Source organism: Canis lupus, chromosome 5, assembly GCF_003254725.2.
Source record: "Canis lupus dingo isolate Sandy chromosome 5, ASM325472v2, whole genome shotgun sequence".
In the NCBI taxonomy this organism is placed as follows: domain Eukaryota; kingdom Metazoa; phylum Chordata; class Mammalia; order Carnivora; family Canidae; genus Canis; species Canis lupus.
Genome location: NC_064247.1, coordinates 40,250,898 through 40,267,113, shown reverse-complemented (window position 1 = coordinate 40,267,113; position 16,216 = coordinate 40,250,898). Strand labels below are relative to the sequence as shown.

The 16,216-nt window shown below is 44.3% G+C and overlaps 1 protein-coding gene and 1 long non-coding RNA gene across 7 annotated transcripts in view; one reads left to right on the top strand and one right to left on the bottom strand.

Moving 5' to 3' along the window:
- Positions 1-16,216, top strand: part of SPECC1 (sperm antigen with calponin homology and coiled-coil domains 1) — a 280,247-nt gene that overhangs the window by 70,858 nt on the left and 193,173 nt on the right. For 5 of the 6 annotated variants that reach the window (XM_049109489.1, XM_025428243.3, XM_049109490.1 and 2 more), the window contains one exon: positions 8,432-8,602. In XM_049109489.1, the coding sequence (XP_048965446.1) occupies positions 8,456-8,602 (147 nt within the window). In that variant the 5' untranslated portion in view covers positions 8,432-8,455. Of the gene's footprint in view, positions 1-6,425; positions 6,445-8,431; positions 8,603-16,216 lie in introns of those variants that run through there. The other variant, XM_025428242.3, reaches the window with a different exon arrangement.
- The window catches only part of LOC118354703 (uncharacterized), a 57,030-nt gene that overhangs the window by 3,432 nt on the left and 37,382 nt on the right, over positions 1-16,216 (bottom strand). The gene's annotated exons all lie outside the window — the stretch shown is intronic.

Genomic DNA, 16,216 nt, shown 5'->3' with positions numbered 1-16,216 from the left:
TTTGAGGCATTTTTCCCCCGACCTCCCTCCTAAATGAGTCTCCGTGAGTGGGTTGCATTTCATTACCGAAGGCCACAGCTTCTGTCTTTTAGTCTCTCTGGGTTCCAACTGCTTCCTACCCTGAGCCCTGCAGCCTTGGGGTGATAACAGTCCTAGCTGGAGGGTTCTTCACGTTCCCTTTTTGGTCTCCGTATCCTGCCCACACCCTTGTATATGGTTCCTTTCTGAGCTCTGCCTAGCAGGCAGGGCCCGGAACTGGGACCAAATAAATAATGTGGCTCAAGACACTTCCACCTAAATAGATTTGAAAGTCTCCAGTTCCCTCCTATACTGCTGGTTTTGGTTCACTTACCACGTTTTAAAGAATTGCGTTAAAATACCCATAATATAAAATTTACCATCATAATCATTTTTGAGTGTGCAGTTCTGTGGCATTAAGTACTTTCATACGTATTGTTGTGCACCATTCAACCACAGACCTGTATTCACCTTACAAAACTGGATTCTATACCTATTAAACAGGAACCCCCATGCCACCCTCCCCTCAGCCTTTGGCAGCCACCATTTCACTTCCTGCCTCTATGAACTTGACTATATAAGTGGAACCATATGTATGGTATTTGTTTTGTTCTGATTGGTTTATTTCACTTGGCATAATGTCCTCAAAGTTCATCCGTGTTGTGGCACGTATCAAACTTCCTTTTTAAGGCTGACTCATATTCCACTGGATGCATATACCACATTTTGTTTATCCATTCATCCATCAATAGATATTTGGATTACTTCCATCTTTTGGCTATTGTGAATAATGCTGCTATGAACATGGATGTCAGGTATATTTTTGAGACTCTGCTTTCAACTATTCGGGAATATACCCAGAAGTGGGCTTACCAGATCATATGCTAATTCTATTTTTCATTTTTCGAGGAACTGCCATTCTATTTTCCATAGTAGGTGCACCATTTTACATCCCTAGCAGTAATACACAACAGTTCCAGTTTCTCCACATCCTCAGCAACACTTGGTGTTTTGTGTTTGTCGTTGTTGTTTATAGTAGCCATCCTGATGGGTTGGATGTGGTATCTCCTGGTGGTTTTAAATTGCATTTCCCTAATGATTAGTGATGTTGAGCAGCTTTTCATGTACCTATTGGCCGTGTGTATAGTATATCTTTGAAGAAACATCTATTCAAGTTCTTTGTCCATTTTAAATCATGTTTGCTTTTGTTGAGTTGCACGAGTTCTTTATATAGTCTGAATATTAACCCTTTCTTCATCTGCTCAGGCTGTCCTACCAAAGTACTACAGACTAAGTGGCTTAAACAACAGACATTAATTTCTCACAGTTCTGGAGTCTGGGAAGTTGAAGATCAGGGTGCTGGCTGATTTAGTTCTTTCTGAGGACTCTTTTCCTGGCTCATGGACTACCACCTCACTATGTCCTCATAAGACCTCCCTTCAGTTCTTTTTTTTTTTTTTTTGAGATTTTATTTATTTATTCATGAGAGACACCGAGAGAGATAGGCAGAGACACAGGCAGAGGGAGAAGCAGGCTCCACGCAGGGAGCCCAACACAGGACTCGATCCCTGGTCTCAGGACCACACCCTAGGCCGAAGGTGGCGCTAAACCGCTGAGCCACCCAGGCTGCCCCGTTCAGTTCCTATTAAAAGAAGGCCCCCAATCCTATCAAATTCGGCTCCCATACTTATGACCTCATTTAATTTTAATTTATCTCTTAAAGGCCCCATCTCCAAATATGATAACATTGGGGGCCAGGGGTTCAACATATGGATATGGGGGACGTAGGGGACACTGTTCAGGCCACAGCAGACCTCTTACCAGAAAAATGGTTTGCAAGTACCTTCTCCCATTCCATGAATTGCCTTTTTGCTCTGTTGATTGTGCCCTTTGGTGCACGAAAGTTTTTAATTTTGATGTAGTCCAGTTTATCTATTTTTCTCTTGTTGACTGTGCTTCAGATGTCATATCAAAGAATCCAATGTCAAATCCAATGCCACAAAGCTTTTCCCCTATGTTTTCTTCTAAGCATTTTTCAATTTTAATGCTTGCATTTAGGTCTTTGATCCACTTTGAGTTAACTTTTGTTTATAGTACAAGATAAGGATCCACATTCGTTCTTTTGAATGTGGCTATCCAGTTTTTCCACCACCATTTGTTGAAAAGGCTGCCCTTCCCTACTGAATGGTCCTGGCACTGCATTATAGTTTTTATTCTTAGTCACCCTTCAATAGCTCTTTTTAAACTATTTCTATAGAAAGAGCTCTTGAAGTATTTTATATCCATTTCCTTCTCTCCTGCCTTGGCTCATTCACTTTTAATTCTTTTTTTTTTTTTTTAAAGATTTTATTTATTCATGAGAGACACACAGAGACAGAGAAGCACAGACATAGGGGAGAAGCAGGCTCCATTCTGGGAACCCAACTTGGGACTTGATCCTGGGTCTCCAGGATCATGCCCTGGGCCGAAAGCGGCACTAAACCGCTGAGCCACCTGGGATGCCCTCACATTTAATTCTTTGATGTGAAACCACATTATAGGTAAGGAAATAACTACTGATTAGTGGCTATCCACTCCTTGGGATGTTGGCTTCTTGGTTCAGCTTTGGAGACAGCAGGATGGCCCCGGGCAGTGATTCTGAGCCTTCATTGGTCTCAAAATAGCTTCCAGATTATAACCTCTTTCTAGGGTCTGCATTTCATATTCAGTGACCTGACTTATCCCAGATTATATCCTATTTGCTATGGATCTCTGCCTTGTGGCAGCATTTCATAGTTTCTGCAAGTTCTTATTCAATTTCTGAAGTGGATTGTTTTTTTTCTTTTTTTCACATTTGAGACAGTATGGTTAATGACGTACAAATGTTCTTTTCCATTTAGATTTTGTTTTATCACTTCTTGGCTCTCATTTTCTTTAAATGTCTTCTGCTACTGACATAAATTTCAGTTTGCCATTTTTCTTCTGATACCACATGGGGATCTATTCTTTTCCTTATTTACTAGGAAGGAATCTTAGGCTAATGGGATAACTTCTCAGGACCACAGGAAATAATAAACTTTGAAGGATTTCCTGTGGCCTCCAGCAGAAATCTGGGATTCCCACTGCTGCTCCTAAAACATTCTCAGCATTAACATTTTGATATTAGATGGGAAACGAACCGGGTGCCCATCAAAGAACTAGTGTTCAGGGAGTCTTGTTCTTCCCCTAGAACTGAGTTTCTCAACCTCAACTACTGACATTTTAGGTCGGACACCTCTTTGTTGCCGGGGCCGCCCTTTGGATTGCAGGATGTCCAGCAGCATCTCCAGGTCTAGCTGATAGCACGTCCCAAGTTGTGACAACCAAAAATATCTCCGTACACTGCCAGATACCCCCGGTGGCAAGAGCATCCACTCCAGTTTACGACCTACTGTTGAGGTCAAGAGCAAACTCAGCACATGTTCTAAAAAGCTCGAGTTAGATATTTTCAGCATGTTGTTCACTTATGTTCTGTTTCCTGCTGAGTCCCCTGGTGATTGAGCTATGTGAACATTCATATTTTGTTAGTTCTCAGACTTGAATGTTTCAGCTTTCCGCTTCCTGGTGCTTATTGTACTTGTAATCAAGACCTCAATGCCTCTCCCACTCCCAGACACTCATTATTTCGTGATCGTCCAGAATGGTTACCCGTCGCCCTTCTGTTCTCTTGCCTTAAAAAGGTCATAAATCTGAGGCCCCGAAACAACCCTTCCAAAACAGGTTCTGAGGGCAGCGATTAAGTAGCAGAGTAACACATGTTGAGAGAGTGGGAGACATTTGCATGCGCTCTGACTTTCCCCTGGGACCAGACACCTAATCGTATTCCTAAAATACTTGTTATATCTTCCTCCTCTCCCTCTCTTTTTTCTTTTCTACTTTATGCCAAATGATTTATGAGTTGCAGTTTAAATATAAGTCTAGTCTCTTCTGGAAAGGAAAGAAGCTCTGTAAGAAAATAAAATAATTGAAAAATGTAAAGGAAACAGCCCTGGGAAGACCCTCTTCCCACCCTTGCGGGAGTGGGTTCCTAGATTTAACTGTAATTCTTTCATCAGCTTGATCCTTTGAGATGGTTTAGGAGGATTTGCAGAAATCAGGGAATTAACAATAGAAACTTAAAAAAAAAAAAAGATTCTTGTCCTTGGTCAGAACCCACCTATTTATTTTCTGTTACTAACTTACATCCGTAAGGAAATTATTATTCACCCAGTAGTCACACCTGTTTTCTCAGTAGCTAGGCTATATTAAGTTTGGGGCCAATTCTCAGGATGGGAATGTGTCTGCTCTCAGTATTTATTTTCTTCTCTACTTTCCCTCTTTCATGTTTCCACAAGAAAATAGGCTGTTCTGTATACAGGATGAGCACTTTCCTTAAATCCAGTATGTTTGGCTTCTGCCGCTGAAATTGATTTAATGGATCCATTGCTGTGTACTGTTGAGATAATAAAGCAGAGCAGCCCTCCGCTGAACACGATTAATAGTGTTTGTGGGGAAGGCAGCTAATATTTGCTGAGTGTCTTTTGTGTGCCTGGCCCTCGGTATCCATGTTTTCTTTCCATCTGCACTAATAACTCCACTTTATTTGGTGAAGATGTTGAGAATCGTGTGGTGTTGGAAAAGCATCCCGAGTTCACACAGCAAATGGTGATGCTGGGTTTAGAGCAGGGACGTTGGATCCAAAAGCATTCCTGCTTTCCCATGGAGCAAAGATCAGCCACAGAGGCCATAGCCATACCCGGTGTTTAACGGCCAATGACAGCTGGGCTTGAATCCTGGCTCCGTAATAAACTGTGTGATTTGGGCAAGTCTCTTAATCCTCCTGAGCCAAAGAAGTTTCCCCATCTGTAAAGTGGGGGTGATACTTACTTCCTAGGGTTAGGGTGAGGATTTACAGAGACATCTATGAAGAGTACTTTGCAGTGTCTTGCCAGGCTCAGAGTGGCATAGAGTAGTTGCTCTCACACACTGCACCGTTTCTATAACTAACTGGTTCCCTGCATCAAAAGTGGAGTGCACAAAAAAATCTGCAGAAATCCAGGAATGGGACCTATGGGCACCTGCTCCCCTTCCCACAGGAGGCCTTCCTAGAAGTGGGCAGAGAGCAGAGCCAAGGCCGGCCAGGCACTGCCAGTGGACAGCTCTGACCATAAATCTCTCCTGTCCCAGGAGAGCCTAGAGCTGGGTATACACAGAGCAAGGAAAAAGAGGCAGTCTCCGGAAGATGTGGAGAACTCTGGGAAGACACTGGTGCAGGCTGGAGGTGAGGGCTGGGCAAAGTTTAGTAATGTCCTAAGCCATGAGAAGGGGGAGCAGGGCGCCAGGCTAGTGTTGGGTCTGACCAGAGTGTTTTCCTCACACACTAGCTCTCATCCTCTTATCCATCCCTGGGAAGTAGCAGTGACACTGCAGAGCCTGATATAGCTCAGGTATCCCATCCTGTATGCTATATAGGGTTCTTTCCGTGGTTCACAGGAGTAGGACATTAATTATCTCATTTCTGCATATTTTAAATCTGGAAAGAAGGTGGAATTTGAAGGGAAGAATCTGGCTGGTATGTGGTTCCAAAATAGAAGCCTTAGTCTGGGAAAAAGAATGAGAAAAGAGAGTGAAAGGAACGAAGAAAGGATAGCATGGTGAACAGGAGAGGTCCAGATGACACAAGCGCATGGCTACATCCATTTGGAAATAATTTGATTGGGTTCAGAAGGTTCTAGGAGAAATAGAGAAAGGAGGAATGATATAAGTAAGGTAACCCTGAGAATTTTGCCTCAGAACAAGTAACTCATCAGTTTTTGAAAAATGGCTGGAGATGCCTGGATGGCTCAGCAGTTGAGTGTCTTCCTTTCTCTCAGGGCTTGATCCTGGGGTCCTAGGATGGAGTCCCCCATCCTGCTCCCCGCAGGAAGCATGCTTCTCCCTCTACTTATATCTCTGCCCCTCTCTGTGTGTCTCTCATGAATAACTAAATAAATCTTAAAAAAGAAAGAAAGAAAAGAAAAATGGCTGAACATTTTCCATGTGTACCACCCAGAAGATGGCCAGATTTGTCACCAGAGATTCAGAGAGGAGTTTAGATCTTGAGTTTTGACCAAGAATCACCTTGGTCTTTGGCAGAATCATCTTACGTTTTCATAAAGTAAGCCCTGTAATAGTCATTTTGAAGTAGTGGTAATCATATGTAAAAGGATGCCTTGATTAAATAAATATTTTATTTGAGCCATCTTCATAAGACAACCTGACATGTTGCAGGTTGGTTCTGTAGTAACTGATAAAAGTAATCAGTCATTCTCTTCAAGAATTATTCAGTTTGGGGCGCCTGGGTGGTTCAGTTGGCTAAGTGTCTGCCTTCCGCTCAGGTCGTGATCCTGGGGTCCCGGGATGAAGCCCCATGTCGAGCTCCCTGCTCAGGTGAGAGCCTGCTTCTCCCTCTCCTCCCCACTCTTGCTCTCTCTCTCTTTATTTCTGTGTCTCAAATAAATAAAAATTAAAAAAAAAAAAGAATTACTCAGGCTCTGTCAATTCATTTATGTTGGGAGTCCCAATAAAATTAGTTGCTGTGTAGTTGTCGACCTAGGAATGCTCTCACTGTTGCCGTGGAAACCAGCATTAAAAATCATGGGTCAAGAAAGAAAAATAATTGGTGCTAAACATCAGTAAAATACACAAGAAGTAATATGGAATTTTAAAAAAGAATCGTCATATTTGGAATGAAGCTGAGGCTAATAAGGTTCAGAACTAATCACATAAATGAAGTCGTGGATAAGTTTTCTCAGAAGCACTATAGAAAACAGATGACAAAGTCTTTAAATACATATCTCTTCACCTGTAGCCACGTTCGCACAGCCTCGGGTATAGTGGTGCAGAAGCAGTTCCAGGTAGATTCTGGGACACGTGCCACCGCCAGCTAATCACTTTAGGAATAGGAGCTGGCTGGCCCTGGCCAAGAGGCATGTCAGTCAAAATGGTGTCAGCCAGGAGAAGGAGACAAGAACTGGAAGAGATCACTGCCTGAGCCAGGCTGGGGAGGGAGCCTATTGTTTTTCTGAATGGTGGCTAATGGGGGGTCTACTGGGATACGGGGACGCTCAGAAGAGGGGGTTGCCCAGAGCCGCTTGGCACCAGCTATGACCCCTCCCTTGGGGATAGTTAATTAGACCTCCAGGTTCTACCAGCAGTGACTACTAGAAATAGCTGTCTGTCACCTACAGATGTTTTTTAAAGTGCATTTTTCTGGTTTGTGCCTTTGAAAGGATGCGGCACAAAAATAAATAAATAAAAATCAAAAAAAGAAAGGATGAGGCACTACCTGTGGTTTTGGTATTCTGCATCACACCCTTGGCCATGAGAATACACAAAGGCAGGGGCAGAGCTAGAGCTGAATGAGCCCCCAGAGAGCACTTACTCCTTTGCTGTTGCGTTATTGAGAGAATTAACTGGCTCCGAGGGGTTGAAGGGTTGAAGGGTCCGGAGGCGGCAGGCCCCACCTCACTCAGGCAGGAGAACCCTGACTGCCGATGGCAGGACTCAGGCTGCCTTCCACACCTCTGCCTGCAGGCCCTTGAACTACTGCCTGCTACTTAGCACCGATTTCTTTCATAAACCAGTTCAGTGAGGGGGTAGCTCTGCCTCACAATGTCAGGTCTGACCAATTAAAACATGCTCCATTAATTTTTAAGTGACACCCATTTTTGCCCGAAAGAAGGAAAATGCTGTGCTTCTGGGAAATCCAAGTTTCAAATAATTCATTTAGATCCATTTGAAAATTAGATAGGTCGTGCTGTTGTCAACCTGGAAACTGCAAGACTTACGGACACAGAATGTCTTGACTCAGGCTGCCCTGTTTTAAAGGGATATGCATATGGCATATGGGCATATAGAATAATAGTATAGCCTAATGATGGTGTATGTACCATACCATATGCTAGTATAGTGATAACCTCACCGCCAAGGAGCTTGACATTTTGCTGAAAAGTAATGTAGAACATCCGTACTATCTTACATATGGTTTCACTGATTTGGAAAAAGCCAATGTAAAGGGGGCACCTGGGTGGCTCAGTGGTTGAGCGTCTGCCTTTGGCTCAGGACATGATCCTGATACAGGATTGAGTCCTGCATCAGGCTCCCCATGGGGAGTCTGCTTCTCCCTCTGCTTATGTCCCTGTATCTCTCATGAATAAACGAATTTTTAAAATCTTAGGGAAAAAAAGCCAATGTGAAGCTGTACAAAGTAGACTTCAAGCAAAGGGGTTAGTTAGAATGCTCACCGTGCAACCCAAAGAGAAGCCCTCCTTCTCTGTTATAACGGTGGGAATGAGGAGATGGAGGAAAGCTCTGTGATGGTGCTCAGCATGTTCGAGCTGTGGACACTCATGCTTCTCTTTTCAATCTTGTGCAGAGAGACGGACGCACTAGGACAAACATGAGGAGCGCAGCCAAGCCCTGGAGTCCAGTCATCAAAGCGGGCAGCCATGGGCCAGACCGGGCGCGGCCCCTCCCTGCAGCCTCTTCAGGCATGAAGAGTTCTAAATCTTCCACCTCACTGGCATTTGAGTCCCGGCTCAGCAAGGTACGGATGAAAACGCCCAGTCCTGGGCTGCTGAGTGCCCCTGGGGAGCCCTGGGTGCGAGGATTGAAGAGGGCAGTAAGCAAGCCTCATGGCCTCTCAAGGCCAGGAAGGATCCAAGGAGGGTCCCAGGAGAACCAGCCCATCCTGACCCAAAGGAACAGAGCAAAGAGGGTGTAGCAGGGGTGCTCTGGGATTGAGGAGGGACATGTGCAAAATGTTTAACAGAAACTCAGATTCCCCTGCCCTGGATTCTGTGGACTCTCCAGTTAGAACTTTGCCCACAGAACCCCAAGAGATTGGGGGGGGCGGGGTTGAGATCACCAATGATCTTCTCAGTCCTGCTCATGGAGTTGTCAGTTCTTTCTTGTCTTAACTTCCCATCAGCAGCGTAAACATGGTTGATTATGCCCTCCGTCTGGGAATACCTCCTCTCAGTTGTCTCCTCCCTCCCAGGAGGCACCTCCCAGTCCCCACTGATGGCTGCTCCTCAACCTCTGGGCTTCTAATATCAAGTGGGCCCAGCATGCAGTTTGGGGGTCTCCTCTTTTCTAGCTGCTGTGTCACCCCCAATGCTTCCCTTACTATCCTGAGATGAGATTCAGAGATAGTATAACCTCCCTACACACATACTCTTGAGAAACCAATATAACATCCTGACTATAAAAGGAAAAGAAAAGGAAATTAAAAATATTTAATTTGTGTATAATTAAATAATATGTATTTCCATCTGTGTCTGCTTGGGCGTGACTGCTGAGAGACCAAAGCCACTCCTTAGAGCACCCTGGATGGGGCAGCTGTGCAAGAAGTATGTTGTTTTCATATATAAAATGAAGGGATGCTTGAGGCTCAGATAATGATAAAAAGGCGCTCCACCCTTGAGAATGTCTGCAGAATGTGTGAAAATTCTGTGGGATATGGGACACTGTTGTGTGCAGGATTGCCACATGCGTTGCAGGACAACTGGGTTCCCTGTCCTCCCACCCATTAAAAATAAGTAGTGCCTCCAATCAGTATGATGAGTAAAAATGCCCCCATAAATTCCAGCATGCTCCCTGAGTGAGTGTCTGCACTGTCCCTGTCAAGAACAGCTGTTCTAGGTGTTAGCATCTGTTCTCGTGAATTTAGATACTACAGTTGATGCTTGAATGTGGGTTTGACATACACAAGTCCACTTATGTGCAGATTTTTTAAAAGATTTTATTTATTCATAAGAGACAGAGAGAGACAGAGACATAGGCAGAGGGAGAAGCAGGCTCCCTGCGGGGAGACCAATGTAGATATTTTTATAGAACAGTACTACAAATGTATTTTCTCTTATGATTTTAACATTTTCTTCTCTCTAGCTTACTTCACTGTAAGAATACAGTATATAATACATATCACATACAAAATATGTGTTGCTGAACTATTTTATTGGTAAGGCTTCTGATCAATAGTAGGCTGTGAATCAAGTTTTGGGGGAGTCAGAAGATAGACATGGATTTTTGACTGCATGGATGTTGGCACCCCTGACCCTTGTGCTTTTCTAGGGTTAACTCTACATGTGGATGGCATACAAATTGACATCTCCATGCAGGAGCACTCCAGCTGATATTGTGACATCGCCTCTTAGCTGTCTAACAGGTGCCTAGAGGGGCGCCTGGTGGCTCAGTCGATTAAGCGTCTTGGTTTCAGCTCAGGTTGTAATCTCAGGGTGGTGGGATTGAACCCTGCATCAGGCTCCGCACTCAGCACAAAGTCTGCTTGAGATTCTCTCTCCCTCTCCCTCTTTCCCTGCTTGCACGTGCACTCTTTCTTTCTCTCTCTAAAATAAATAAATCTTTTTTAAAACTAAAAATAAAAGGCGCCTAGAATGCAACCTGTCCAAATCAGATTCTTTCCCCACTGCCTCACCTGCCCCCATCAGTCTTCCTGCTCCTCATGAATCTTCCCCCTTGAGCAACTTCATGCTCTCAGTGACTCAGGCCAGAGCCACCATCCTGGGCCCTGCTTTTCTCATATGCCATAGGCCATCAGCAAAATGCTATCACTTCTACCTTCAGAATCGATGTCAACTTCAGCTGGCTCCCACCGCCTCCCTTGGGACCACCTGGCTCATGCCACCACCTTCCTTGCATGGCCTTCCTCAATGATCTCTGTCCTTTTGTCTTTGCACCCTACATTCTGGTCTCAGCAGAAGCCGGAGTGGTCCTTTCAACACATATGTCATCATTTCTCCATTTAAACGTCGCTCAAGGTTCCCCATTTGACTCAGAGTGAAAAGCAAAGTCCTTGATATAGCCAGTGATGCCCTGGAGATCCTATTCCCTCTCAGATGTCATTGCCCTCTCCTCTGCCCTGCTCCCTGGGCTCTGACCACACGGTCTTCTGATGCCCAGGGACACTGTCCCTCTGTGAGCTAGTCGCACTCCTGAAGCAGCCTGTTTGCTGCTCTTCTGCCTGGAGCGTTCCTCCTTCCCACCCTTACGCCTCTGCCGTCGTCTTCTTCTTCTTCTTCTTCTTCTTCTTCTTCTTCTTCTTTTCTTCTTCTTCTCCTCCTCCTCCTCTTCTTCTTCTTCTTTTAAAGATTTTATTTATTTATTCATGAGAGTCACAGAGAGAGAGGCAGAGACACAGGCAGAGGGAGAAGCAGGCTCCCTACTGGGAGCCTGATGCAGGACTCAATTCCAGGACCCTGGGATCATGCCCTCAGCTGAAGGCAGACGCTCAACCACTGAGCCGCCAAGGGGCTCTCAAAATGTTTTTTAAAGTAATGTTTAATAAAAAAATGTCTGAAGTCCAGCAAGGTTTCCTAAGGACAATGAAGTTTTGGCCCGTTATGCCAGGGAGGGATAGGTCAATTTTTTTGGAAACCTCTTCCACGGGGAAAATGTCAGGGGAAATGCAAAAATCCATATTGTCATTTCTGATTCTTAGGGTCCCCAGGTCTTACTCTATAAAGGGGAAGCATTTGAGGGTCAGGGTAGCAGAATGAGCCATACCAAGCCTGTGCTTCCCTAGCTCTTGTCACATTCCTATGCTTTTTCCATTTTCCCCTTTCCACATCTAGTATTGGGTAAAGAATTCATTTCCCTCAGTAGTTTACTATGGAAATGGCAAGCACCCAGAGAAGTTAAATGACAGTGACATCCATATACCAACCACCTGGATGCTACAGTTGCCATCTTACTATATTTGTGTTATAGTGAATGGATACATATGGGATGGATAGATATATTTGAATTAGTCACAAATAGGAAAACTGAAACAAATCTCGCAAAGTTGAATGAAATGCCCTACTTCAAATACTGGCCCCAGCCGCAGGAGCAGAGTAAGAACAGGATGAGGGACCAGGAGCCCAGATGGCCCAAAGAGCGTTACTGTAGGTCTTCCCCATGCTGCTCAAGCTCTGGGGTGCTCCGAGGCGGACAGGCCATTTCATTCCAGCCGTTAATAATAATGCCCAAGTCTATTAGTCAGGACCCCCTTCGCTGCATATGGCAAAGCATTGGCTGGAGCTAGCTTCAGCAGAAAAGCAATGGATTGAGCAGATCTGAGGTTTCTATGTCATTTGGAGTAGAAAAAGGTGCAGGCTTGGAGCTCAGAAAGGCCACAACTTCTCTGAGTCTAGACTGGAACACACCAGTCTCTGTTCTTCTGTTGCTCATCTCTGCTTGCCTCTGACCCTCTGTTCCTCACCTGCTGACGCTTGTTCTCCTTCAGCAATCTTACATAATCATTCTCTAGGAGTGCTGCACCCCTGTGCTGCCCGCTATGATGGCCACTAGCCACGTGCAGCAGTTGAGCCCTCAAAATGTCAAAAAAAAATTTTTTTTTAAGATTTTATTTATTTATTCATGAGAGACACAGAGAGAGAGGCAGAGACATAGGCAGAGGAGAAGTAGGCTCCATGCAGGGAGCCCAATGCAGGACTCGATCCCAGGACTCCAGGATTACGACCTGAGCCAAAGGCAGATGCTCAACCACTGAGCCACCCAGGTGTCCCTCGAAATGTCAAAATTAAATGATTAAATGTGCTGTAAGGGTGAAATACATACCAGATTGTGAAGAGTCAGTAAAAAAAAAAAAAAAAGTAAAATGCCTTATTAATATATTTTACATTAACTGATAATATTTTGTGTTGGGTTAAGAAAATATATTCTTTTTTTTTTTCCTTCTTTTTTTTTTTTTTTAAATTTTTATTTATTTATGATAGTCACACAGAGAGAGAGAGAGAGGCAGAGACATAGGCAGAAGGAGAAGCAGGCTCCATGCACCGGGAGCCCGACGTGGGATTCGATCCCGGGTCTCCAGGATCGCGCCCTGGGCCAAAGGCAGGCGCCAAACCGCTGCGCCACCCAGGGATCCCAAGAAAATATATTCTTAAGGTTAATTTATTTTACCTTTCATTTTGCTTTTTTAATGTGGCCACTAGGCTTACATGGCTGGTGTTATATTTCCATCAATGGTGCTGTGCTAAACCATTGGTTCACAGAGTGTGGTTCCCAGATAAGCAGCATCAACACTAACGGGCAACTTGTCAGAAATGCAGATTCTCGGGGCCTCACTCCAGACCTTGGGAATTGGCAACTTGAGGATGGTGTTGGGCAGATTGGAAGCTGGGGTATAGGCAGAAGTCTGCATTTTAACAAGCCCTCCAAGGATTCTCATGCACACCCCAAGTTTGAGAGCCACTGCTCCAGCCATAACACATTTCTACCTTTGAAGATGGGATTAGATTACATGTAATGATTTTAGAGCTTTAGATTCTACTCCCTGCCCCCATCTTTGTGGAATCGAGAGGAATTTCTTAGTTACATTAATCTGTAAGCCATTTAAACTTTTTGCTTCTGTACGCTTCCATGTGCAGGTGCTCAGCAGCTTAAATATCAGTGAAAGCATTATTGTAAATACCTATTACACATATCAATGTAGCACCTGAAGTGCATACCTGCCTAGTGATCCTCTCTGTAACAAACCAAAGATCTCAAGCGGTGCCGAAACTGCATTCAGGGACCAGGAAACAAAGCCCAGAGTGCAGCCATGAATAGAGATAGAACAAGAATTATTAAGACTAGTGGCTTCCCATAGCTGATGCTACAGCCAAAAAAGAGTGACAGAGGAAGAGATCTGCTTCAGAGGACAGGAAGGACCAGTTTTTCTTCTTGTATGCTGCCTCCTGGGGGAGCTTTCCCAGCAATAAATCTTTCTCAGATGGGATGCCTTGTGGAAAGTGCTCCCCTGTAAAAGCCTTGCTGCCACCCAAATTCCCCACACTGTGTGGGAAGGAGATAGCCTGCTGCTGGCCTGTACCACATCTGAAGTGTCCTCTTCAGGGCAGGATCGGATCTATTTATAACACAGAGTGGGACCACCAAGGGGTAAGTCTCCCACTGATTGCTTACTCCTGTCCTTTCTGAACTCCGCCTGTCATCTCACCAAGATCGGAGCTCTTTTTTTTTTTTTTTTTTTTTTTTAAGATTTTACTTGTTTATTTGAGAGAGAGAGCGAGAGAGTGAGCACACAAACTGGGTGAGGGGCAGAGAGAAGCAGACCACTCACAGTGCAGGGAGCCCAATGTGGGGTTCCATTTGGGGACATGGGATCTTGACCTGAGTTGAAGGCAGATGCTTAACTGACTTAGCCACCCAGGGGCCCCAAGGACAGAGCTCTGAATGAATGGGTGGCAAATTCTACGCCAGGGTGCCACACCCGGGGGGCTGAGCCTGAAGGTGGGTGGAGGCTGTGATGGGATCGAAGGAGGCAGTTTCAGTTAGGGGAGGGTAGGGGGGTTGAAAGGGTGGGAAGAGGGCAGCCCCGGTGGTGCAGCGGTTTGGTGCCACCTGCAGCCTGGGGTGTGATCCTGGAGACCTGGGATCGAGTCCCACATCGGGCTCCCTGCATGGAGCCTGCTTCTCCCTCTCCCTCTGCCTCTCTCTGTGTGTCTATGAATAAATAAATAAAATCTTAAAAAAAAAAAAAAAAAGAAAGGGTGGGAAGAGCCTTCTGCTGTGGAATTTGATTATTCTACACTTTGCATCAGACTTACTGATTTTAGTACTGTCCAAAAATCAGACAGAGGACAGCAGAACCCACTGCAAATGCTAGAAATTTCCATTAACTGCAACAATTTCCCTTTTTCATTCGAGGTGTTGTCCAGGGAATTTTCAAAATCTAAAATCAGAATGGATTTTCTTTGAGGACCCAGGAAGGCATCTGGGCATGCTTCCAGGCAGAGCAAATAATAATTTTTTTTTCTATTGAGAAAAAGTTGCTGACATCATGAACTATCGCCATTTAACACTAAATACATATTTCACTGGTGACCTGACAGATAATTTGAGAGGCTGGAGAAATTGGGTGCAGGGACCCTTGTTATTCTGAGACAGAAAGTAGAGAAACAGTGATGGAGTCCCCATAGGAAGAGGAATCAAGTGACTTCTTCCACAACCCAAGTGGCATGTTTAGTCCTGTTGTTAAACTAGGGGTCTGTGCTACTGGTCAGAAAATACGATTCTGCTTACTTCTAGTAACTGGAAGTGCATGCAAATCATCCTTTCAATATTAGCTATTTGTTTTTTATTTTTTATTATTTTTAAAAAATTTTTTTAAATTTTTATTTATTTATGATAGTCACAGAGAGACAGAGAGAGAGAGAGGCAGAGACATAGGCAGAGGGAGAAGCAGGCTCCATGCACTGGGAGCCCGATGTGGGATTCGATTCCGGGTCTCCGGGATCGCGCCCTGGGCCAAAGGCAGGCGCCAAACCTCTGCGCCACCCAGGGATCCCCAGCTATTTGTTTTTTAAATGAACAAATTGTTTAAAAACATTGATCAGAATTTCTGGACTAATAGTAAGACTTTTGCCACCCTCCCTCTTTTAGAAAGTAGGCTATGGAGAATTACTGTTTCATGAGTAGAGTCTCACTTCAGGATGATGGACGTGGATGGTGATGATGGCTGCACAACAGTTTGAACGTATTTAATGCCATCGAACTGTACACTTCCAATGGCAAATTTTATGTTATATTTTACCACAATAAAAATTTTTCTAAAAGAACAGTGGAGAGAAAAGGAACAAAGTAGACTAGCATTTGCACGGGTGGAACCAGGGCCTCGCCCAAACTATAACCCGCCCCTCATTTTCCTTTTTTTTTTTTTTTTTTTGTGGAAGCCAAACACACTTATAACAAAGTATGTTATTAATCTTGGTCTTAGCTATACAGCTTATTGAATTTTTACATATGTTTGTATAACCACCACCAAGTCAAGGTATAGAACATTCTGGGGGCACCTGGATAGCTCATTCAGTTGAGCGGCTGACTCTTGTTTTCAGCTCAGGTCAGGATCTCAGATCTGGTCAAGATCTCAGGATCTTGTTCCACGCCCTCAGAGACTTCTTTCCCAGTTAGTAACTCCCCCAGAAGTAACCACTATTTTAACTTCTGTCATCATTATTTGGTTTTACCAATTCTTAACTTCGTATAAATGAAGTCAGGAAGTATATACTCTTTTGTGTCTGGTTTCTTTCACGTAACATGTGTGTGGGATCCATGCATTTATTAGTGTAGCAGTAATTCTTTTTTTTTTCTACTGTGTACTTACCGTTGTATACTTGCCCCTTCATGGGATGCC